The 27407-nt window shown below is 37.8% G+C and overlaps 1 protein-coding gene across 3 annotated transcripts in view; it reads left to right on the top strand.

The window, feature by feature from the left end:
* Positions 1 to 27407, top strand: part of RICTOR (RPTOR independent companion of MTOR complex 2) — a 611164-nt gene that overhangs the window by 559641 nt on the left and 24116 nt on the right. For all 3 annotated transcript variants that reach the window (XM_053701222.1, XM_053701221.1, XM_053701220.1), the window contains exon 32: positions 19630 to 19788. In XM_053701222.1, coding sequence (XP_053557197.1) covers positions 19630 to 19788 — 159 coding nt within the window. The remainder of the gene's footprint in view (positions 1 to 19629; positions 19789 to 27407) is intronic.

Here is a 27407-nt window from a genome sequence, read left to right as displayed (position 1 = left end):
CTCAGTGCATGGAGGTAATCTGCTTAATGGTCGTGGCAATAGACATAGTGCCATTTGCGCGCCTGAATCTCAGACCGCTGCAACTATGCATGCTCAGTCAATGGAACGGGGATTACTCAGATCTGTCCCCTTTGCTAAATCTGGACCAGGAGACCAGAGATTCGCTTCTCTGGTGGTTGTCACCGATTCATCTGTCCAAAGGAATGACCTTTCGCAGGCCAGATTGGACGATTGTAACAACGGATGCCAGCCTTCTAGGCTGGGGAGCAGTCTGGAATTCCCTGAAGGCTCAGGGATCGTGGACTCAGGAGGAGAAACTCCTCCCAATAAACATTCTAGAATTAAGAGCAATATTCAATGCTCTTCTAGCTTGGCCTCAGTTAGCAAAGCTGAGGTTCATCAGATTTCAGTCGGACAATATCACGACTGTGGCTTACATCAATCATCAAGGGGGAACTAGGAGTTCCCTAGCGATGTTGGAAGTCTCGAAGATAATTCGCTGGGCAGAGTCTCACTCTTGCCACCTGTCAGCGATTCACATCCCAGGCGTAGAGAACTGGGAGGCGGATTTCCTAAGTCGCCAGACTTTTCATCCGGGAGAGTGGGAACTTCACCCGGAGGTATTTGCTCAACTGATTCGTCGTTGGGGCCAACCGGATCTGGATCTCATGGCATCTCGCCAGAACGCGAAGCTTCCTTGTTACGGATCCAGGTCCAGGGACCCGGGAGCGGTGCTGGTAGATGCATTAGCAGCCCCTTGGGTTTTCAACATAGCTTATGTGTTTCCACCATTTCCGTTGCTACCTCGGCTGTGTGGTAAAATGTGGTTATCTATTAATTTAAAATATCTCTACTTTCTACTAAATATAATATACTAAATCTATATGGTGGTACCACTAAAACCAACACGGATAAATTGTGAAATAAACTCTATGAGGGTCCTCCATTATTTGTCAAACAGTTTATTTAGGAATCAATATATGTTAATAATAAGATAAATATTTACAGGTATATATATATATATATCAATCTATTGTACAGATACAGTCCACATTTTAAGATACAGGGCAACTTTTCTAAACTAACCCCAATTGTGCTACACAGAATATTATCCCAGAAATACTTAGCCAGATTCTCTGTGTCCAACATCATCCATCTTTACAGCATGCCCAGGATACAAAAGAGAGGGAGAGGCTCTGGTGTTACAGTATTTTATAACCCAATTCAAAAGGGAGTGGCTTATCAAATGCCACTCAAAAAGACCAATGGGAGTGTCTATAGTTCAGAGAGAAAGGTGTACCTGGGGGAAGGGATCCCAATAACAGCTAAGTGAATATTCCAGTGATAAAATGTCACCACATTCCCTCACTTTTTCTTCTCCTATGTTGCCCCGTTTTCTAGTTATACCCACTAGTACAGAAGAACACAGTGGGAGCGAAAGCCTTACAGGAGAAATTCTCCCACCATCCCTTCGGAATCATTCCCTCGGCGATATGAGCTCTTCTGTACTTTCCTAGGACTGTCAATTCCTAATCTAACTTTATACAATTCATTAGAAAAATTAATTTAAAATTATATATAGAAACACAAAATCCTATGCTAAACCCCATTAGCAACATTTATACAATGGTCTTAAATATTGGGAAAAGTTCATGTATGCGTGTGTGAGTGTGGGTACACTAGATGGGTATGTGTGTAGTAAAATCTTTATTAAGAAAGTGTGAATTGTGCCTGTAAAACAAAAGTTATAATGGTTCACTGAAGTTCTTTGTTGTCATCTTTTGGCATCTGGTCCTTGCTTTTGGCATCTGGTCCTTGCTTTTGCTTTACCAAATCTCCCTCTTTGAACCATTTTGTTTTTTCCAAGACCCTCAAAGGAATGAAAAAAAATATTAAAACCAGGCATATATTTACTTCACACTACAACACTCCATCTGCAGTAGAAACCACATTCACAGTTATTAACTTCAAGTTGGAAAGTGCCTCTGTTATTGCATCATCCCACTCGCACCCTTACTTAACTTATGTTGCTTGATTTATATGATTATTTACCCCTTTATGCTATATATATATATATATATATATAATTATTTTGGCCTAATGCACCATTTTACATCTCCATTGTGATACATTATACTTATTTAATTTGTCCAACGCCACCATCATAGCTTCATGGTAAGATCAGTCCTGAAGACACCTGAAAAACAACAATCTATAATATGTGTTATTGGGGAAAAACTGGAAGGAAAGGTGAGAAGCCTTCTATCTTCATTGGTTTTCTTCCTGCAAGATAAGACTTCAGACAGTTTACATGGAAATGGTATTGCATGTGGCCTCCCAAAACTAATCGCAATAGAGGTATCTGTTATTGTTTTTTAGAAAGAGAATGCATCAATTAACTATACATTCTTAATATTGGCATTTAAAACTTAATAATGAAAAACACTTAAAATTATTAATTGAACTTAAAACTAAAGTACACATTACACGATACAAATGTACTGCAAACAAATATGCTTATAAAAAAAAATGATTTAATTTGAGCCCTCCAGCTCTGTCAGTTGCTTCTTTAGAAACCCAATTTGATCTCTCATTCTCCTGTTTTTTTGTTTGAGTTCCCAATAACTTAAGTTGGCCTTATTGTTTCTCATTTGACCTCAGCCTCCAATTTTCTCCTCTGTTAATATCGTCATTTAAATTCCTGTCTCTCCAGTTTTCTGTATTTGATGCTCTACTATTCTGATATCCACAAACATTCCTTCTATTACCCCTCTCTGATTCCTGCCTGTGAATATTCAGATTATTCTCCATTGACTGCTTCACTGCAGAATTTGCCTTAATGGTGTATGGGTGATAATTCCACCACTTCTCAGCTCTAGTGAGCACCATATGTAGGTTTGTGGAGTTTGGATCATACAGCGTTACAAACTCCTGACATTTTCTGGGGAGAGCTTCAAGTACCCTCTGTATGTGAGCTGGTGACCCCCAGACCATTTGGGTCTGTGGCTGGCGCAACACACACCAAAATAAAACTCTTTTTGCTACTTCAAATGGCCCATCTAGTGGTCTCATGGTAATTTCACTAATCTCTTTCTCTAGACTAGTAAAATTGAAAAAGGTTTTAGCTATCCTGCCAGCCTGATCACATATACTTGAATTAAATCCTAATAACCTGTTGGCATAGGGGCCCATGGCATCTTGAAGCAATTCGGTCCATTCCGGCATGCTCATACCTAATTTTATGGCTTTTTCAGTTCCCTTGTGAAACCAATGTGAAAAGTTATTAAAGCTGTTTGTGGGGGTTGTGCCCCACCATTTCTTAAAAATGTCTTTATCTGCTACAGTCATTGGCCTAGTCTGATTTGAAAAACCTGTAGGAACTTTCAGGTTGCTAAAATTCTCAGAAATTATGACAGGGGCAATTGGAACAGAACTTGGGTTTTTAGTGGGGCCCATTTGCATTTTATCTTGTTTTACTAATTGTTTTGGCTCTTTCCTTTGTGGCAGTAAGTTATCACTATCTGCATTGTTCCCAGAAATATCACTAATTATTTTTTCTTTTTGTTCAATTTTCATCTGTAACTCAGTAATTTTGTTTGAGTATTCGTTACTGATGTGTTCTGTTAATTTTAATTTACGTTGTAATTTACTGATCTGTATGGTGTTAGTTAAAGCAGAAAGCTTAATACAATCTCTGTCAGTCTGTGTGTTATCTAACTTTAATTTAAGGTCTTTATTTTGCTCTGTAAGTTCTCCAATAATGCCTGTTAATCTCTTTATAGTTGAAATCACTGCCTGCGCTATCATACATTTTCTTTTATTATTATTCATCTTTTTAAGACTTAATACCTGTGTTAGTATATCTAAAACACTTTCACACTTATTGTTTTTAGCTTCTGGGATGAGGAATGGACCATTATATTTATGAATGTAATTGTTAAAGTAATCACAGATTTCCTGTGAAATATAGTTTTTTCCAGACATTTTTAACAGATAGCCGTTAGAACTAAAATAATAATAATTTTTTTTTATATATATATATATATATATATATATATATATATATATATATATATATATATATACTAGAATAGTGTGTCTCTCACAGCATAGTAGTTTTTTTTTTGTTTGTTTTTTTAAATGTTAACACAGGATGTACAAGATACCATTGAGATGCTAATTTTACACAACAAAGGACATAGCAGTTAAGCCATGTAGAAATGGTAGTAATTAGATCTGTTTATAAGCAGGTCAGCATTCCAGCAGAGGTGGTAATATAGTTAAATTTAGTTTTTCTAACCACTGCTGATTATTCTTTATTTTAAATCTGGGGAACAGACTATTGTGTGTCTCTCACAGCATAGTTTGCCAGACTATTTTAACTGCCCCAAATGCAAGGAATTATAATCTCTATAGGGCAATGAAACTAAACAGAAATTAAGCAGAACAAAATTAAAAAATTAAATATTGTTCTCTTTTAAAAGGTGTGAACCATCAATAATACTAACCTAAATAACCCCTTAATGACCACAATGTACCCTGTATGTCACTGGTCGTTAAGGTTTTTTTCAGGACATAATAGCACAAGTTTAGCAGGAACACGCTATTAATGCCCTCCCTCCAGCAGGCTTTGTGCAATAGAGCAGTCTCAATGCTGGTGGCAAGACCACGCTATAAAACAATCAAGTCCCAATAAAAGGCCAGCGACATACAGGGTACGTCGCTGGTCCTTAAGGGGTTAAAATAAATGAACAAAGCAAAGCAAGGAATCCTTTTTACTGATATTTTCCCAAATTGAGGAAAAATTATAAAAATATTTTAAGTACAGGAAGATTCTATAGAACTTCTAAATGCTAATTTCAACTGTAGTTTTGGTTCCAGGATCTGCTCCAAACACAGGAAATGCAAATTTTTAACTTTGTTACCCAAAACAAAGCTTAATTAAACTGTAATTTCTTAACTTTAAATTCTACACAATTTCCCATACAATTCAAAATTAAATTTATGTATAGGGCAAGCTACAGCTCTGGGTGTAACACATTCACAGAAATGAATCCTTTGTAAAAAGAAATAAATAAAAAAACCTTACTGTTGGCAGCTATTACATAGTACTGTAAAGCTTTTGTTTGTAAAAACATTTAGATGGGACCAACACAACACATGTCTCTAAAATTCATTAGAAAACTGATAGAAAACTGGCTCAACAATAAAAGTATCCAGTTTCCAAAAACAAGAAAAATACAAGAGTTAAAGGGACAGTCTAGTATAATCAACTTCACAATTTACTTCCATCATCAAACTTGCTTTTTTTCTCTTGGTATTCTAAGTTGAAGCCAAACATAGATAGGCTCATATGCTGATTTCTAAGCCTTTTAGGGTTGCCTCTTATCACATGCTTTTTTTAAAAAAAAATCTCTTTTCAACACAAAGTGACACTGTGGGGGTTATTTAAAATTTAGCAGGCTACAAAACAGGCCTTCCCCTATGCAAATGCAAATTTATACAGACCAGAAATACAGGTTTTTTTAAAGCCATGCTTTTCTTGAGAAACATACAACAGGCCTTTGAAACCAACCACTATTTGCGCTTTTTTAAATAAAGTACTACATACAAAACTTTGCTATAAAACACCAAATCTACATTTACTGCAGTTAAATTTAAAATAAATCAACATTCATTTGATTCCTGCAAAACTAAATGGCATATGGATTTGTCTACAACTTCATGGCCGCCAAAATGTGGTTATCTATTAATTTAAAATATCTCTACTTTCTACTAAATATAATATACTAAATCTCTATGGTGGTACCACTAAAACCAACACAGATAAATTGTGAAATAAACTCTATGAGGGTCCTCCATTATTTGTCAAACAGTTTATTTAGGAATCAATATATGTTAATAATAAGATAAATATTTACAGGTGTATATATATATATCAATCTATTTTACAGATACAGTCCACATTTTAAGATACAGGGCAACTTTTCTAAACTAACCCCAATTGTGCTACACAGAATATTATCCCAGAAATACTTAGCCAGTTAATCTGTGTCCAACATCATCCATCTTTACAGCATGCCCAGGATACAAAAGAGAGGGAGAGGCTCTGGTGTTACAGTATTTTATAACCCAATTCAAAAGGGAGTGGCTTATCAAATGCCACTCAAAAAGACCAATGGGAGTGTCTATAGTTCAGAGAGAAAGGTGTACCTGGGGGAAGGGATCCCAATAACAGCTAAGTGAATATTCCAGTGATAAAATGTCACCACAGGCTGATTGCGAGGATCAAACAGGAGAGGGCATCGGTAATTCTGATAGCGCCTGCGTGGCCACGCAGGACCTGGTATGCAGACCTAGTGGACATGTCGTCCTGTCCACCATGGTCTCTTCCTCTGAGGCAGGATCTTCTAATTCAGGGTCCTTTCAACCATCCAAACCTCATTTCTCTGAGGCTGACTGCCTGGAAATTGAACGCTTGATTCTATCAAAGCGTGGGTTTTCGGATTCGGTTATTGATACCTTAATACAGGCTCGGAAACCTGTGACAAGAAAAATTTACCATAAGATATGGCGTAAATATTTATATTGGTGCGAATCCAAGAGTTACTCATGGAGTAAGGTTAGGATTCCTAGGATATTAGCTTTTCTACAAGAGGGTTTAGAAAAGGGTTTATCCGCTAGTTCGCTAAAGGGACAGATTTCAGCTCTGTCTATTCTTTTACACAAACGTCTGGCAGAGCATCCAGACGTCCAGGCCTTTTGTCAGGCTTTGGCTAGAATTAAGCCTGTGTTTAAAGCTGTTGCTCCTCCATGGAGCTTAAACTTGGTTCTTAAAGTTCTTCAGGGTGTTCCGTTTGAACCCCTTCATTCCATTGATATTAAGCTTTTATCTTGGAAAATTTTGTTTTTTATGCCTATTTCCTCGTTTCGAAGAGTCTCAGAGTTATCTGCCTTACATTGTGATTCTCCTTATCTGATCTTTCATTCAGACAAGGTAGTTCTGCGTACTAAACCTGGGTTTTTACCTAAGGTTGTTTCTAACAGGAATATCAATCAAGAGATTGTTGTTCCATCATTATGTCCTAATCCTTCTTCAAAGAAGGAACGTCTTTTGCATAATCTAGACGTGGTCCGTGCTCTGAAGTTCTACTTACAGGCAACTAAAGATTTTAGACAAACTTCTTCTCTGTTTGTCGTTTACTCTGGACAGAGGAGAGGTCAAAAGGCTTCGGCTACCTCTCTCTCTTTTTGGCTTCGTAGCATAATACGTTTAGCCTATGAGACTGCTGGACAGCAGCCTCCTGAAAGAATTACAGCTCATTCCACCAGAGCTGTGGCTTCCACCTGGGCCTTTAAGAATGAGGCCTCTGTTGAACAGATTTGCAAGGCTGCAACTTGGTCTTCACTTCATACTTTTTCCAAATTTTACAAATTTGACACTTTCGCTTCTTCGGAGGCTGGTTTTGGGAGAAAGGTTCTACAGGCAGTGGTTCCTTCTGTTTAATGTTCCTGCCTTGTCCCTCCCATCATCCGTGTACTTAGCTTTGGTATTGGTATCCCATAAGTAATGGATGACCCGTGGACTGAACACACTTAACAAGAGAAAACATAATTTATGCTTACCTGATAAATTTATTTCTCTTGTAGTGTGTTCAGTCCACGGCCCGCCCTGTCTTTTTCAGGCAGGTTCTAAATTTTAAAATTATAACTCCAGTCACCACTGCACCTTATAGTTTCTCCTTTCTCGTCTTGTTTCGGTCGAATGACTGGATATGACATGTGAGGGGAGGAGCTATATAGCAGCTCTGCTTGGGTGATCCTCTTGCAACTTCCTGTTGGGAAGGAGAATATATCCCATAAGTAATGGATAACCCGTGGACTGAACACACTACAAGAGAAATAAATTTATCAGGTAAGCATAAATTATGTTTTTCAAACATTACAAGCATTTACTAAATCAAAGTTCATGATAGGAGGTTTCAGTAGGCAAAAACAACTATTTCAAATGACAAAATAAAGTTAAATGAGCTATTTGTAAACTATTTTATATATGTGTGTGTATGTATTTAAGGTTAGGTAAACACTTTTAAATGGATACTAAAAGATGACAATTACATGTTTACTAGCTGGGTGAAAAGAATAGATACATTTCTGTTCTAGGCTGAATTTAGTTAGACTTGCACACCATTTATCTACAATAGTCACTTAAAGGGACATAAAACAACTTGGGATAGAGACAAACTAATATAATATGTACTTTAATTACTTTACCTGCAAATTAATACTGCAGTGCTTCGCCATTAACCCTTTCTTTTTAGTTTCTGAATTGTAAAGCTCTAGCTCCCCCCACCCAATTCCTTGTATGGCTGTATCTATCTTTATTGTTCTTTTGGTAAAATGCAAAAGTGTTTAGGTATTATCTGCTGGAACATGCTTAGAAGCTGTGAACTCAGTTGAAATACAATGCCTGTGTCTAAACACTGATGAGAGGGGTGGAGTTAGCTGCTCCAAGCAGCTTAGCTATGTAATTCATTTTGATTATTTTTGAAAATTATTTTAAAATACTTGCCAGCAATTTTTAAACATTTTTTTATGCATACTATTTTAAATTAATTGGCCCTTTTAGGATATGCACAGATCTCAACCTGTTTTATGGCACTTTAATAAAAAAAAAATCTGAGTTAAATGTCTTGTAATAGGCGATACCGAATATGGGTCCTGACACCTACAAAGATGAGATAACCCAGGTATTTTACCAATTGTAGATCTACAGGTACTCTTGTATCCTCCTTTATAATACTTTATTTTAGGTTTAATACACACCCAGCAGTCATTTTTCAATTGTGATCACCAGAAACATCTCAAGACTTGAAATTTACTGCCTTTTTTATTTGCTTTGACCATATCTCTTCTCTGTTCATTATTCTCACTCCCATTTCAGCTACATATAAAACTAAAGCCTGCTAGATGGTAGAGGGTTATTTAATAAGGAAAGCCTACAAGAAGGTAGAGGGTTATTTAATAAGGAAAGGAGGAGCCTGTAAGAAGGTAAAGGGTTTTTTTAATAAGGAGGAGCCTGTAAGAAGGTAGAGGGTTATTTAATAAGGAAAGGAGGAGCCTACAAGAAGGTAGAGGGTTATTTAATAAGGAAAAGAACGCCTACAAGAAGGTAGAGGGTTATTTAATAAGGAAATGAGGAGCCTCCAAGAAGGTAAAGGGTTATTTAATAAGGAAAAGAGGAGCCTACAAGAAGATAGTGTTATTTATTAAGGAAAGGAGGAGCCTGTAAGAAGGTAGAGGGTTATTTAATAAGGAAAGGAGGAGCCTGTAAGAAGGTAGAGGGTTATTTAATAAGGAAAGGAGGAGCCAGTAAGAAGGTAGAATGTTATTTAATAAGGAAAGGAGGAGCCTACAAGAAGGTAGATGATTATTTAATAAGGAAAGGAGGAGCCTACAAGAAGGTAGAGGGTTATTTAATAAGTAAAGAAGGAGCCTGTAAGAAGGTAGAGGGTTATTTAATAAGGAAAGGAGGATCCTACAAGAAGGTAGAGGGTATTAAGGAAAGGAGAAGCCTGTAAGAAGGTAGAGGGTTATTTAATAAGGAAAGGATGATCCTACAAGAAGGTAGAGGGTTATTTAATAAGGAAAGGAGGAGCCTACAAGAAGGTAGAGGGTTATTTAATAAGGAAAGGAGGAGCCTACAGGAGAAGGTAGAGGGTATTTAATAAGGAAAGGAGGAGCCTGTAAGAAGGGAGAGGATTATGTAATAAGGAAAGGAGGAGCCTACAAGAAGGTAGAGAGTTATTTAATAAGGAAAGGAAAGCCTGTAAGAAGGTAGAGGGTTATTTAATAAGGAGGAGCCTACAAGAAAGGTAGAGGGTTATTTAATAAGGAAAGGAGGAGCCTACAAGAAGGTAGAGGGTTATTTAATAAGGAAAGGAACGCCTACAAGACGGTAGAGGGTATTTAATAAGGAAAGGAGGAGCCTACAAGAATGTAGAGGGCTATTTAATAAGGAAAGGAGAAGCCTACAAGAAGGTAGAGGGTTATTTAATAAGGAAAGGAGAAGCCTACAAGAAGGTAGAGGGTTATTTAATAAGGAAAGGACAAGCCTACAAGAAGGTAGAGGGTTATTTAATAAGGAAAGGAGGAGCCTACAAGAAGGTAGAGGGTTATTTAATAAGGAAAGGAGGAGCCTGTAAGAAGGTAGAGGGTTATTTAATAAGGAAAGGAGGAGCCTGTAAGAAGGTAGAGGGTTATTTAATAAGGAAAGGAGGAGCCTACAAGAAGGTAGAGGGTATTTAATAAGGAAAGGAGGAGCCTACAAGAAGTTAGAGGGTTATTTAATAAGGAAAGAAACGCCTACAAGAAGGTAGAGGGTTATTTAATAAGGAAAAGAGGAGCCTCTAAGAAGGTAGAGGGTTATTTAATAAGGAAAGGAGGAGCCTGCAAGATGGTAGAGGTTTATTTAATAAGGAAAGGAGAAGTCTTCAAGAAGGTAGAGGGTATTTAATAAGGAAAGGAGGAGCCTACAAGATGATAGAGGGTTATTTAATAAGGAAAGGAGGAGCCTACAAGAAGGCAGAGGGTTATTTAATAAGGAAAGGAGGAGCCTACAAGAAGGTAGAGGGTTATTTAATAAGGAAATGAAGAGCCTGCAGGAAGATAAAGGGTTATTTAATAAGGAAATGAGGAGCCTGGCGTTTTCTATTAAATTGCTATCCGGCTTGGCCCAAGCAAAGTTGTGTTCTGCCGTGGGCTGCCTGAGGAGCTCAGTGCGGCAAACACTTCAAATAAATAAAGGAACTTTCAGCATGAAGTATTTTATACTTCATTAACCCTTTCGTGTCAGGGCTAAAGTGCCTACTTCGGAACAACTGTTCCGATGTAGACAAATTGAAACCACGCGACCGTGCACGTGATCGCAAGATTTAAATTATTGGATCGCATCTGGGGGGCGTCCCTACAACCCTAGGAACGCTCTCCAGACCGCGATCAAATCCTGACAGCACAGAAGGCTTCAGGACAGCCGTTAGCTATGACGTTCTATTCCGTCATAACGGCTTTAAAGCCCAGTTTAGTTATGACGGAATAGAATGGCATAACGGCTTTAAAAGGTTAATGAAAGTCTCCTTTATTTGTTCCTTTGATAAATCCTAGCATTTCACAAACGCTAGGATTTACCATCACTTAAAAGAAAGATCTCATGTTTTGATTCCTTGAATGGACATTAAACTCAGAATGTAATTCTCCATAAAAGGTCAGTTTGAAAACTTTGTGACACACTTTAATTTTTTTTTGCCTCCTTTTTCCAGTAATTAAATTGGAAAATTTCAGGTTTTCCTCCGAGAGGCTAAAGTGCATTCTCTAGAAATCCGAAACCTGACCGTCTGACATGCTGCACAGTGATTGTTTGATATGTAGAGAAGCTCATTTATATCTTTCCCTAATTGGGCACAGCAAAGGAGATAAAATAACCAACACTCAAGAGATGTGTCCCTGCACTGTGGAAAAATGCAAATTTTTTCAAAAAAAAATCACATATTTGAAGGGACAGTACACTGTACAATTTTTTTATATAAATGTATTTTCATTGACTTGTTATACCAGCTGCAGAGTATAACATTTATGAGAAATTGCATTTTTCGGTTTATTTGTGTATATGAAGTAGCTGGTTTTGTGCTTTTAAACCACAGCCTATTACAATGGGTTGAGCTTCAGGTAATATCAGATCTCATTATGTTATCACTTTGTGTACACAGACTTGCTTCCTTATCTTTGTCTAGAAAACCAAAGCTCAATACTTAGAGAGAACAATGGAAAAATATAATTTTATTACTTAACTATCATGCCCCCCACTGAACGTGTAATCTCTTCTGATGGCTGTGTTTACTTAGGCTATTCAATAGAATATACTCCAGTATAGAAACGTTCAGTATAGGTTGGGATACCACAGGCTAAATCGGCTATTTCAAATGCCAAAATAGGGGTAAAGGAGCTACTTGTAAACAATTTAAAACACTCCAGCAGGTAAAATGAATCATTGGGAACAATTTAAAGGGGAGAAAAATTTTGGGTGAACTGTCCCTTTAAATTGTTTTAACACATCTATTGGATGCAGATCTTCTGCAATGCAAAGATTCTGTATGTGTGTATGTATATATATATATATATATATAAATAAAATAAGTAGAGCACACTCCCACCTTATATATATATATATATATATATATATATATATATATATATATGTCAATTAGCCGGTCGCGCCCAGTGCAGTCCTCAGAGTAGTGGTTGATATTTGGTATAAAGGAGGGCACTCACAGGATTTCTTGTTGCAATCATTGATAGTAATTATTCTGAATACATCAGTAATTTCACATCAAAGATCATAGTCAACGTTTCAACTCCTAATAGAGCCTTCTTCAAGACGAGTTTTAATCTTAATGCGGCTAGTCTGCCGTACTCCCAGAAGAAAAATAAGCATGACTATGATCTTTGATGTGAAATTACTGATGTATTCAGAATAAATACTTTCAACTATTGCAACAAGAAATCCTGTGAGTGCCCTCCTTTATAATATATATATATATATATATATATATATATATATATATATATATATATATATATATATATATAATCATTGTACAAATATATTACCTAAATCTTTAGTATTTTGTTTCTGTTTAAATTAAGTTACCGGAGGTAAGGTAGCTAAATTATTTTTAGAGACAATAGAATTTTAATTTTGTGTTTGATACATCTATGTTAAAGTGGAACTGCAGTTCTGATGAAAACAAAGCAACTTAGTGTCAGCAGTCTAGTGTGGCCCAGAGCTTTGCGTTTTTGGTTCTCCCTAATACATTAACCAAATTATATGAATAGAACACCAAAATAAGTGAATCATATATGGCCACATTAGCCTGAGCTGAACAAAATTTCATCCAGTTTTCAAAGTATATGCATGTGATAACGTATTCAAAAACTGTTAAATTGACATTACAGTCTTGTGCCTTATTGGAGTATACAACATTTATTTCCTATTAATTTCCTTTCTGTTCCATCTCAATTTTTTTTTTCTTCTCTCCAATGAGATAATATTGTAAATCCTCCTGTAGCTGCCATTTTTGCTACAAGATATCATCCACCAACAAATGGGAATATTTTCTGGCTTTGAGTCACGAAGTCTGTGGCCTTACTCTCTGGAATCTCCATCTGCTGCTGACCCTGTAGGACAACTTGCTCAGCATCTTACACTTTGTAATGCTAGATCTTTTCGCCTCTGCTTTTTTTCTTATGCTACCCAGTGCATTCAAGAGTATAACTCCTCTGTCTTCTCTTTGCGTTCACCTTTCTTTATGGACATCTTTAGATGATATATGGTCCAATTTACTGATTCCATATTCCTGGTTAGTTTTACTGGGGGTTATATACTTTATGGGTGGGGGTTGCATCTGCAGCACAATCTCTTGTTGGATATTTTTAGTATGTGAATTATTTCAATCATTTATTTTTGTACATTCTCTGTTTTTTGCTTACACATTTTTCATTTCATCACTGTTTTCCTTTGCTTAGAGTTTCCCTAGGTAAGGGAAAAAGCCCAGGCGCCAACTATACGAAGGCAGGTAAATACAAATTCTGAAGAAATGTTATATATACAGTTGAAAAATTGAATAAAAACAATTTATTACATCAAAATATGTATACACAATACAATAATAAACAGTTGAACCAGAATTCATGGATCCATGTTGGTTTTACAATAAAAACAAATATGTAAGTGGTCGCAAAGAATAATATCAATGGTAAAATAAGGTGATGATAAAAACAAGTAGAGCTTTCTATAAATAACAATATGACCTTCAATAAAAATGTTCCACCAGATAATATAGATTAAAAAAGGCAATTCGTTAACTGCTGGTATAGGAGGATGGTGAAATAAATAATTTAATCAGCTGAAACAGTGGGTCTTGAGAAAGGCCTGACACGGGCCGAAACGCGTAGACACTGGTAAGCCTTATTCTTTATGTGACATTGTTTTGTACAATCTACACTATAGTTGTTATTTTTTCTAGGGAGGAACATACCTACAATCGTGCTTTTACAGACATTTCTTCTAACATCTATAAGGAAAAATTCTTCTACTATCAACTTTTTTTGGTGGGACTTTCATCTATCAAGGGGATTAGGAATCCAACTACACATTTGATTGCAAAAAATTTTTCTTTGCATATTTCACGGTTCTCCACTTTTCTACCCAGGGGTGTCTGATTAGACATAGACTTTGAATTTTAGAGCACATTTTTTCAGTGGGATTTGACATTTAATTATATATTTTTTTCATATATCCTTTCACATTTTTTTATATTTTTTCTGATTTGGATTTGCTCTTCACATGTGATTTTTCATTTATCACTGGTTGACATTTGATCTTAGCACATTTTTGATTGGGATCATTAGCTTTTATATAATTTTTTCACAAGCATATTTTTTCACAAGCCCCAATTGCATTTTTAGTGGCATTTTTTAGTGACATTTTTAACACATCTACTCGGACATTTTTAACAAATCAACTCGGATTTACAAAGTAAACACACCTTTAGGATCACCACAGATCTTACACACCTTGGAGACCACTTGTTTCAGCTGATTAAATTATTTATTTCACCATCCTCCTATACCAGCAGTTAACGAATTGCCTTTTTTAATCTATATTATCTGGTGGAACATTTTTATTGAAGGTCATACTGTTATTTATAGAAGGCTCTACTTGTTTTTATCATCACCTTATTTTACCATTGATATTATTCTTTGCGACCACTTACATATTTGTTTTTATTGTAAAACCAACATGGATCCATGAATTCTGGTTCAACTGTTTATTATTGTATTGTGTATACATATTTTGATGTAATAAATTGTTTTTATTCAATTTTTCAACTGTATATATAACATTTCTTCAGAATTTGTATTTACCTGCCTTCGTATAGTTGGCGCCTGGGCTTTTTCCCTTACCCATTGTACTTTTAGGTGCTTGTTGGACGCATCTCGTCTGGGCTATAGGTACAGAGTAGGCGCTTATACATCCCACATCCTTGTCTTAGAGTTTCCCTATACTGATTTTCTTAGGAACCATTACATTATTTTTTCTTGCATTTCTGGAAATGGCTCTGCAGGTGTTATGGAACAGGACTTGAACAAATGCATCATTATATGTGGAAGTTGGGTTTTACCCCAAAGTTTCAGTTGTATTTTAATGAGGATTTCTTAAAGGGCCAATAAACCCTAAATCAATGCTAGATAGAATGGTGCATTCAAAGAAAAGATTCAAAAGATTAGAATAAAATGTAGATGTATTTTTTAAATATTGGCAAAATAAGTGTAAAGTGTTAGTGTCTATAAAACAATTGGAGCTGCCATGTTGTAACTTAGGTTAACTTCTCTGCTGTTGCCTATTTGAGACAGTTATAAATAGGTCACTAGAGTGTGGAATATAACAGTGTTCTTCGCTTTTGTTTCTAACAGGAACTGAAAAGCTCAAAGTTCACAATGGACAGAATGGGTTTCTACTTTTGAAGACCTCTCCTTCTGGCTGTATATGTAAATCACTAAGGGCTGACAGATGTACAAGCTTAGTAATCGTTTAGCAATGATCGTCTCTGCATTGGATCAGATCACACTGCTATATAATGCAGATGATCATTGCTAAAGGATCGCTAAGCTTGTACATCTGTCAGCCCTTAGTGATTTACATATACAGCCAGAAGGAGAAGTTTTCAAAAGCAGAAATCTTCTGCACCGAGAGTATATGCAGCGTCACAGCCTCCCTCTCCCACTCATGGAGGTACAAATGATTTATTTACACTGATAATGGTGCCGGTGTAATGTAATATTTCCCTACCTTGTTACGTTGTCCTACCTATATTAACGCGTATTTGTTTCAAAAGGAGGCTGTTAAAATAGTGATCGGATTCTGTATAATTTTCCGACCACATTATATTCAGTGCAGATCTCGCTGAAACATAAATAATTAAAACATAAACACAAAATATTATGTATGGTATTAACTTGTGATGATAGCGTTAATTTTATAAATGTATTTTACATATCTGTACCCTGAAAAAATACATTTATAAAAGTAATGCTATCATCACAAGTTAATACCATACATAATATTTTTTTATTATGTTTGAGAGACATCTGCACTCCAAACAGCCAAATATAAACACCTGATCAATATTTTCACATCAGCCTCCATTTGAAACAAAAATGGTGGATATGAAAGTGTTCTATCTGGCCGTACGCGTTACGTAGGTAGGAAAACGTAGCACAGTAGGCAGATTTTACAGAACACCAGCAGCCCAGCACTATAAAAGGCTTTTCTTACAACATAAAACTTGTGGGCAGTTTCAAGTATAAAACTGTGGGGGGAGTTAGAAACATAAAAGCAGTACTTAATAAGCATTTTATTTAAAGGGACATTAAACCCAAAAAATTTCTTTCATGTTTTAGATAGAGAATACAATTTTTAAAAAGTCTCCAATTTACTTCTATTATCAATTTTTTTTCCTTATGTTATTCTTTGTTGAAGAGATAGGTAGGTAGCGTGCACATGCCTGAAGCACTACACGACAGGAAATAGTGCTGCCATCTAGTGCCCCTGCTAATGTATAACATTGTTGCAAAACTGCTGCTATATAGTGCTGCAGACACCTGCACACTCTTGAGCTTACATTTCTGCTTTTCCACAAAGGATAACAAGCAAACTAAGACAATGTGATAATAGAAGTAAAATAGAAAGTTGTTTAAAATGTTATGTTCTATCTAAATCATGAAAGAAAAAAATTGGGTTTTATGTCTCTTTAACCCTTTTAGTGCTAAGCACTTTCCCACCTGGGTGCTAAGCACATTTTAAGGGTTTTTAATTTTAAATTTTTTTAAATATTTTTTTTTAAACTTTTTTTCTTTTCAGATCCTCAAGACTTATACCATTGGAAAGGTTAGGCGATTACTTTTCCAACGGTGGGTCTTGGGGGTCTGTAGCTGCTTAGGTGCCTGAGATACAGGCTTCTAAGCAGCATGCCCTTTTCCCTATATTGTCCATTGTCATTTTTAAATAAAGTTGCGCGGTGACGTCATTACGCGTGACGTCACCATGCAAAACAGAAATCCCTGGGGATGCCTGTCACTCTACAGGCACGATCGCCGAGGTAGGAGCGGGTGGGAGCCCCCAGATCTCCCTCAAGGTGGGAGAGTGCTAGTGACGGCTCTGAGCCGTCGTTAGCACCTGAGTGAGAAACTCTGCTGAGGCTCAGAGACGTCGTTAGCACTCAAGGGGTTAAGTTCTGCTGCATAATGTATATATACATAAATGGGGAAATACATTTATACTCTAATAAATCTGTATCTTCAGTCACTGCAGCTCACACTCTGCAAACAGATGTGATCCTCTAAGTATAAGTAATGTAGCTGTGTGTCACGTGACTGCATCATAAGCATGTGTCTACTGTGCTACTGAAATGTACGTTACAATATGGCAGCTTACATAGGAGAATCAAGCACTGGATCAATGCTGTACTTCAAAATAATCTCCTTTAACACTTTTGGGTAAGAGGAACAAATAAAATAGACAGCAGTGATTATTTTATTAATAAGAAAAAGTAGGTTTTAGCATTTTTCATCAGGTGTTAAATGTCCCTTTAATGGTCCTTTAACATGTTCTTTGTTACAAAGGAGGAGGATTAGTTTCTCCTAATTTTGGACATGAAACAGCTGAAAAATTTGTGAATGTTCCTTGCTCTGTATCCTGGTTAATTCATGATATATATTTTTGAAGGATGTCATCTTCAAAGTCTAGTTACTGGGTCTGCACTTTGACCTATCTACTGTACAGGAATAATCAAGGTCCTTAATACCTGGCAGTGATTTAACTCTGTTCACGTAGTCTGAGATGTCTTATCAATGAGTTATCCATATTCAGAGGATTACATGGATGCCTATTGATTGTTTGGCTACAGTTCTGTGGGCCATTTTCTAATAGCATCTGCAGTTCTCACCTTTCTGGTTCAGTCAGTTCCTAAGTTAATGTAGTCATTGTTCTCAGGTGCAAGCTTCTTAGACTTAAAGGGACATTAAACCCAAAAGTTTTCTTTCATAATTCAGACAGATAATACAATTTTAAACAACATTCCAATTTACTTCTATTATCTAATTTGCTTCATTCTTTAGATATCCTTTGTTAAAGAAATAACAATGCACATTGGCGAGCCAATCACAGGAGGCATCTATGTGCAGCCACCAATCAGAAGCTACTGAACCTATCTAGATATGCTTTTCAGGAAAGAATATCAAGAGAATGAAGAAAATTAGATAATAGAAGTAAATTAGAAAGTTGCTTAAAATGGTATTCTCTATCTGAATCATGAAAGAAAAAAATTGGGTTTAATGTCCCTTTAAGAAGGAACATCCCTACTAGATCTTGGTTTTCTTTTCCTCTGAACACCTGGTTTTCCCTGCATTATGTTAGGATGTGTTAGGACCATCATGTTCCATCAAGGGGAGCTTTGTAAAATAAAGGAGTTTACTAAAATGAGATCTTCACATTCCTGGTCTCCAGAGTACAACATGTTTGAGTTTTCAGATATTTGTCCCAGAGTATGATCTCTTTACACTGAAGGTTTTGCTGGAATATTCATTGAGTTAAGAGAAAATTGGCATTAGAAAAGATTTCCAAGCTTTGTTGCTTGGCTTTCTGGCTCAACGCTTACCAACAAGATTTGCGTTCTAGCACAGTGCAACCACTAGTTAATTTCCAATTTCACCATTTGTTTGCAAGGTGTTAATGTGCTTGCATTGCCATTATTTGGAAGCTACAAAGGATATCAGAAAATCGTATTATATTTGTTCCATTCTGGAACCATAATAGAGAACAAAGTTTCTAAGGAATCTTGCACCTCTTAAATTAGTTTTGCTGTTCCCATAGCTTCTGAGTTCAGAAAGAAAGTTACTATTCATAAGGTTCTACTTGGTCTTACTCTTTTTAAGTATTTTCTTCTTCACAAGCATTGTTTAACAGACTCCACTTCTGTTTTGATATGTCTAACGTTGTCCCTAACTTACCAAGTTCCTCGAGAGAGTATTAGAGTATGAAGTAAGTTCTGAATTTTAAAGGCTCATCTAGATACTCCCAATTGTGTTTTTGTTTGTTTGTTTGTTTTTTTGCTTGGTCTGTTATGTTTTAGACAGTCTTCTCTTACCAGTTATATTCTAGCCTGATTTTATAAATTAAGGGGTCAAGAAGGGTAGTTGTGTGTGTGTGTGTGTGTGTGTGTGTATATATATATATATATATATATATATATATATATATATATATATAGTACAGTGATTCACTTTTGAGATTTTCCATCTACTCCAAGAAAGTACGAGACTATGAGCTTATCAGTTTTTGCTTATGCTATAACTTTAAGTATAAAGCATAAATCATGGGAATGAATATAAACCTTGTTTGAAAAGAACTGCACAAATTACACTTTAACATTTCCATTTAATTTGCTTTGGTTTAAACCACCAGATGTGGTTCATGATCACTCATCATTCATATTTTTGCCATTTTTTCTCCAGACTTTCCAGACATTCCATTTTCTGACTGGTGTGCACATACCATCCCTAATCATTTAGAAGTGGTATCAAATTCTTCAAAGTTTTCTGGAATTTCAGGGTGTAGTGATGCCGTTTCCCAGGGTTCGGCAAGTAGCACCAAAAGTACAGAATTAGTTTTAGGTAAGTGCAAAAAATAAAAAAAATTTACATAGAGATCTTTAACAAACATTGATAAAATAACAGTTGATGGTTATTTTATTGATCATTAAAACATTTAGACAGTTATTTTCAGTTTATCCATTACATTTCTGTATTGTCATTTATTTGCAAACTATATTATTAATGCAATTTTATCAAGAATGAGATCCATTTCAAAAGACTTTTTTAAATAAATACAAAAAATCTGGAGGAAGAACTTCAAAAAGAAAACATTTTGATAAATTTTTAGGATTTTCTTTACAGTTTTAATTACGTGACATTGGTTTTAAAGGGACACTAAATACATTTCATGTAGCTCCTTCTAATCATGGGTATACATTTCAACATGGCGGCACCCATTACTAGAGGGAGACGGGGAAAAACTTTAGTACTAAGCTTATAAAATTATTATGTATTAATGTCCATTTAAGCTTCCCATTAAAAATTAAAATAAGTTGCATATCTTCAACTTGCCTGTTTAGAAAATGTGTGTGCTTTTTATTTTACATGACTATTCTCACTTATTATGGTATGTTCTACTAAGTACAATTTTGAACCAATTGTTTTATTCAATAAAGATTTATCAAAAGGAACCATACCTTACCCTCAAAAGCTAACCATTCATATAAATTTGACATAGAAATAAAAGTACTTTACAATTAGTGATTTACAGGTGTAAACTATGACAAAGTCTTTTTAGTTATAGGGAGGATTAAAATAGTTAGCGTTTTTGTTTTTTTGGAATTCATCATTTGTTTGCTAAATGGATTCCAATATGGCCACCAGGCATCATCATTACATTTCTCTTGTTAAGTGTAGTCAGTCCACGGGTCATCCATTACTTATGGGATTATATCTCTTCCCCAACAGGAAGTTGCAAGAGGATCACCCAAGCAGAGCTGCTATATAGCTCCTCCCCTCACATGTCATATCCAGTCATTCTCTTGCAAGCTAACTAAAGATAGGTCGTTGTGAGAGGAATGTGGTGTTTTTAAACTTAGTTTATTTCTTCAATCAAAAGTTTGTTATTTTAAATGGCACCGGAGTGTGCTGTTTGTTTCTCAGGCAGCATTAGAAGAAGAATCTGCCTGCGTTTTCTATGATCTTAGCAGACGTAACTAAGATCCACTGGCTGTTCTCGCACATTCTGAGGAGTGAGGTAACTTCAGAAAAGGGGAATAGCATGCAGGGCCCCCTGCAAACGAGGTATGTGCAGTAAATTATTTTTCTAAGCAATGGAATTGACTGAGAAATTACTGCTGATACCAATGTAATGTAAGTTCAGCCTTAAATGCAGTGGTAGCGACTGGTATTAGGCTGAGGAGTGTGTGTACACTGAAGTATTTTTCTAGGGAATGGAATTTGACTCAGAAAATACTGTTAATACTGAAGTAATGTGTGAGCCTTAACTGCAGTAAAAGCGACTGGTAGCAGGCTTATTAATAACACTTCATAACTTTTAAAATGTATGTTCAAAACGTTTACTGGCATGTTAATCGTTTTTTGTGAGGTACTTGGTGATAAAACTTATTGGGGCATGATTTTTCCAAATGGCTAACGTTTGTTTCTGCATAGAAACAGTTAACTGAGCTTCCCCACTGTTGTAATATGAGTGGGAGGGGCCTATTTTAGCGCTTTTTTTGCGCAGTAAAAATTCAGTCACAATCTTCCTACTTCATCCTCCATGATCCAGGACGTCTCTAGAGAGCTCAGGGGTCTTCAAAATTCATTTTGAGGGAGGTAATCAGTCACAGCAGACCTGTGACAGTGTGTTTGACTGTGATAAAAACGTTAATTATTAAATTATCCGTTTTTGGGTATTAAGGGGTTAATCATCCATTTGCTGGTGGGTGCAATCCTTTGCTAACTTAATACATTTACTGTGAAAATTTGGTTGCTATAACTAATTTGGTTCATTGTTATTTCAACTGTGACAGCTTTTTGTGCTTCTTAAAGGCACAGTAGCGTTATTTATATTGCTTGTAAATTTATTTGAAAAGTATTTTCCAAGCTTGCTAGTCTCATTGCTAGTCTGTTTAAACATGTCTGACACAGATGAATCTGTTTGTTCACTATGTATGAAGGCCAATGTGGAGCCCCATAGAAGGTTGTGTTCTAAATGCATTGATGTAACTTTAAATAAAAGTCAGTCTTTACATGCAAAGAAATTATCACCAGACAACGAGGGGGAAGTTATGCCGACTAACTCTCCTCACGTGTCAGTACCTTCGCCTCCCGCTCAGGAGGTGCGTGATTTTGTGGCGCCAAGTACATCAGGGAGGCCCTTACAAATCACTTTGCAAGACATGGCTACTGTTATGACAGAAGTATTATCTAAATTGCCAGAATTAAGAGGCAAGCGTGATAGCTCTGGGTTAAGGACAGAGCGCGCTGATGATGTGAGAGCCATGTCCGATACTGCGTCACAATTTGCAGAACATGAGGACGGAGAGCTTCATTCTGTGGGTGACGGATCTGATCCAGGGAGACTGGATTCAGAGATTTCTAATTTTAAATTTAAGCTTGAGAACCTCCGCATATTGCTAGGGGAGGTATTAGCGGCTCTGAATGATTGTAACACGGTTGCAATTCCAGAAAAATTATGTAGGTTGGATAGATACTATGCGGTACCGGTGTGTACTGACGTGTTTCCTATACCTAAAAGGCTTACAGAGATTATTAGCAAGGAGTGGGATAGGCCCGGTGTGCCCTTTTCCCCTCCTCCGATATTTAGGAAAATGTTTCCAATAGACGCCACCACACAAGACTTATGGCAGACGGTCCCTAAGGTGGAGGGAGCAGTTTCTACTTTAGCTAAACGTACCACTATCCCGGTGGAGGATTGTTGTGCTTTTTCGGATCCAATGGATAAAAAATTAGAAGGTTACCTTAAGAAAATGTTTGTTCAACAAGGTTTTATCTTACAGCCCCTTGCATGCATTGCGCCTGTCACTGCTGCTGCGGCATTCTGGTTTGAGCCTCTGGAAGAGGCCATTCGCACAGCTCCATTGGATGAGATTATGGACAAGCTTAAAGCACTTAAGCTAGCTAATGCATTTGTTCCTGATGCCGTTGTACATTTAACCAAACTAACGTCTAAGAACTCCGGATTCGCCATCCAGGCGCGCAGAGCGCTATGGCTTAAATCCTGGTCAGCTGACGTGACTTCTAAATCTAAATTGCTTAATATTCCTTTCAAGGGGCAAACCTTATTCGGGCCCGGCTTGAAAGAAATTATTGCTGACATTACTGGAGGTAAGGGTCATACTCTTCCTCAGGACAGGGCCAAATCAAAGGCCAAACAGTCTAATTTTCGTGCCTTTCGTAACTTCAAGGCAGGAGCAGCATCAACTTCCTCCGCTCCAAAACAGGAAGGAACTGTTGCTCGTTACAGACAGGGCTGGAAAGCTAACCAGCCCTGTAACAAGGGCAAGCAGGCCAGAAAGCCTACTTCTGCCCCTAAGACAGCATGAAGAGAGGGCCCCTTATCCGGAAACGGATCTAGTGAGGGGCAGACTTTCTCTCTTCGCCCAGGCTTGGGCAAGAGATGTCCAGGATCCCTGGGCGTTGGAGATCATATCTCAGGGATATCTTCTGGACTTCAAAGCTTCTCCTCCACAAGGGAGATTTCATCTTTCAAGGTTATCAGCAAACCAAATAAAGAAAGAGGCATTTCTACGCTGTGTACAAGACCTCTTAGTAATGGGGGTGATCCACCCAGTTCCGCGGACGGAACAAGGGCAAGGGTTTTACTCAAATCTGTTTGTGGTTCCCAAGAAAGAGGGAACCTTCAGACCAATCTTGGACCTAAAAATCTTAAACAAATTCCTAAGAGTTCCATCATTCAAAATGGAAACTATTCGAACCATCCTACCCATGATCCAAGAGGGTCAATACATGACCACAGTAGACTTAAAGGATGCCTACCTTCATATACCGATTCACAAAGATCATTATCGGTACCTAAGATTTGCCTTTCTAGACAGGCATTACCAGTTTGTAGCTCTTCCCTTCGGGTTAGCTACGGCCCCGAGAATTTTTACAAAGGTTCTGGGCTCACTTCTAGCGGTGCTAAGACCGCGAGGCATAGCGGTGGCTCCGTACCTAGACGACATTCTGATACAAGCGTCAAGTTTTCAAATTGCCAAGTCTCATACAGAGACAGTTCTGGCATTTCTGAGGTCGCATGGGTGGAAGGTGAACGTGGAAAAGAGTTCTCTATTACCACTCACAAGAGTTCCCTTTCTGGGGAATCTTATAGATTCTATAGAGATGAAGATTTACCTGACGGAGTCCAGGTTATCAAAGCTTCTGAATGCTTGCCGTGTCCTTCATTCCATTCCACGCCCGTCAGTAGCTCAGTGCATGGAAGTAATCGGCTTAATGGTAGCGGCAATGGACATAGTACCATTTGCGCGCCTGCATCTCAGACCTCTGCAATTATGCATGCTAAGTCAGTGGAATGGGGATTACTCAGATTTGTCCCCTCTACTAAATCTGGATCAAGAGACCAGAGATTCTCTTCTCTGGTGGCTTTCTCGGGTCCATCTGTCCAAGGGGATGACCTTTCGCAGGCCAGATTGGACAATTGTAACAACAGATGCCAGCCTTCTAGGTTGGGGCGCAGTCTGGAACTCCCTGAAGGCTCAGGGATTATGGACTCAGGAGGAGAAACTCCTCCCAATAAATATTCTGGAGTTGAGAGCAATATTCAATGCTCTTCTAGCTTGGCCTCAGTTAGCAACACTGAGGTTCATCAGATTTCAGTCGGACAACATCACGACTGTGGCTTACATCATCCATCAAGGGGGAACCAGGAGTTCCCTAGCGATGTTGGAAGTCTCAAAGATAATTCGCTGGGCAGAGTCTCACTCTTGCCACCTGTCAGCGATCTACATCCCAGGCGTTGAGAACTGGGAGGCGGACTTTCTAAGTCGCCAGACTTTTCATCCGGGGGAGTGGGAACTTCATCAACTGATTCATTGTTAGGGCAAACCAGAACTGGATCTCATGGCGTCTCGCCAGAACGCCAAGCTTCCTTGTTACGGATCCAGGTCCAGGGACCCGGGAGCGGCGCTGATAGATGCTCTGGCAGCCCGTTGGGTCTTCAACATGGCTTATGTGTTTCCACCATTTCCGATGCTACCTCGACTGATTGCCAAGATCAAACAGGAGAGAACATCGGTGATTCTGATAGCGCCTGCGTGGCCACGCAGGACCTGGTATGCAGACATAGTGGACATGTCGTCCTGTCCACCACGGTCTATACCTCTGAGGCAGGACCTTCTAATACAAGGTCCTTTCAACCATCCAAATCTAATTTCTCTGAGGCTGACTGCATGGAGATTGAACGCTTGATCCTATCAAAGCGTGGCTTCTCGGAGTCGGTGATTGATACCTTAATACAGGCACGGAAGCCTGTTACCAGAAAAATTTACCATAAGATATGGCGTAAATATTTATATTGGTTACTCATGGAGTAAGGTTAGGATTCCTAGGATATTGTCTTTTCTACAAGAGGGTTTAGAAAAGGGCTTATCTGCTAGTTCGTTAAAGGGATAGATTTCTGCTCTGTCTATTCTCTTACACAAACGTCTGGCAGAAGTTTCAGACGTCCATGTTTTTTGTCAGGCTTTGGCTAGGATTAAGCCTGTGTTTAAGACTGTTGCTCCTCCGTGGAGCTTAAACTTGGTTCTTAAAGTTCTTCAAGGGGTTCCGTTTGAACCCCTTCATTCCATTGATATTAAGCTTTTATCTTAGAAAGTTCTGTTTTTGATGGCTATTTCCTCGGCTCGAAGAGTCTCTGAGTTATCGGCCTTACATTGTGATTCTCCTTATCTGATTTTCCATTCAGACAAGGTAGTTCTGCGTACTAAACCTGGGTTTTTACCTAAGGTAGTTTCTAACAGGAATATCAATCAGGAGATTGTTGTTCCATCATTATGTCCTAATCCTTCTTCAAAGAAGGAACGACTTTTGCATAATCTGGACGTAGTCCGTGCCCTGAAGTTCTATTTACAGGCAACTAAAGATTTTCGTCAAACTTCTTCCCTGTTTGTCGTGTACTCTGGACAGAGGAGAGGTCAAAAAGCTTCGGCAACCTCTCTCTCCTTTTGGCTTCGTAGCATAATACGTCTACCCTATGAGACTGCTGGACAGCAGCCCCCTGAAAGAATTACAGCTCATTCCACTAGTGCTGTGGCTTCCACCTGGGCCTTTAAGAATGAGGCCTCTGTTGAACAGATTTGCAAGGCTGCAACTTGGTCTTCGCTTCACACTTTTTCAAAATTTTACAAATTTGATACTTTTGCTTCTTCGGAGGCTGTTTTTGGGAGAAAGGTTCTACAGGCAGTGGTTCCTTCCGTTTAAGTTCCTGCCTTGTCTCTCCCATCATCCGTGTACTTTAGCTTTGGTATTGGTATCCCATAAGTAATGGATGACCCGTGGACTGAATACACTTAACAAGAGAAAACATAATTTATGCTTACCTGATAAATTTATTTCTCTTGTAGTGTATTCAGTCCACGGCCCGCCCTGTCTTTTTAAGGCAGATCTAAATTTTAATTAAAACTCCGGTCACCACTGCACCCTATGGTTTCTCCTTTCTTGTCTTGTTTCGGTCGAATGACTGGATATGACATGTGAGGGGAGGAGCTATATAGCAGCTCTGCTTGGGTGATCCTCTTGCAACTTCCTGTTGGGAAGGTAATATATCCCATAAGTAATGAATGACCCGTGGACTGAATACACTACAAGAGAAATAAATTTATCAGGTAAGCATAAATTATGTTTTTGTTTAAACTTTTAAATCGTTTTGTAAGAGTCCCAACTTTCAAGATGGTGACTGACTACTCTGCCTTTTGTTCAGCAAGGGTAATTTATGTCCACAATAGACTTACAGGATGCATATCTTCATATTCCGATTCATCCAGACCACTATCGGTTTCTGAGATTCTCTTTTCTAGACAAGCATTACCAATTTGTCACTCTTCCATTTGGCCTAGCGACAGCTCCAAGAATCTTTTCGAAGGTTCTTGGTACCCTACTCTCTGTAATCGGAGAACGGCGTATTGCGGTGTTTCCTTATTTGGACGATATCTTGGTACTAGCTTAGTCTTTACATTCTGCAGAATCTCACACAATTCAACTAGTGTTGTTTCTTCAAAGACATGGTTGGAGGATCAATTTACCAAAAAGTTCTTTAATTCCTCAGACAAGGGTCACCTTTTTAGGTTTCCAGATAGATTCAGTGTCCATGTCTCTGTCTCTAACAGACAACAGACAGACACAGCTTGTCGGAACCTTCAGTCTCAATCATTCCCTTCAGTAGCTATGTGCATGGAAGTTTTAGGTCTCATAACAGCAGCATCGGATGCGATCCCCTTTGCTCGTTTTCACATGAGACCTCTCCAGCTTTGTATGCTGAACCAAGGGTGCAGGGATTGTACAAAGATATCACAATTAACATCCTTAAATCCCAATGTTCGGCTATCTCTGACTTGGTGGTTAGATCACCATCGTATAGTTCTAGTGGCCTCTTTTGTTCGTCCAACCTGGACTGTAATCACAACAGATGCAAGTCTTCCAGGTTGGGGCTGTCT

This window comes from Bombina bombina, chromosome 2 (assembly GCF_027579735.1).
Source record: "Bombina bombina isolate aBomBom1 chromosome 2, aBomBom1.pri, whole genome shotgun sequence".
NCBI lineage: Eukaryota > Metazoa > Chordata > Amphibia > Anura > Bombinatoridae > Bombina > Bombina bombina.
The sequence above is the reverse complement of the archived record's forward strand: the minus strand, read 5'-3'. Positions and strand labels throughout refer to the sequence as shown.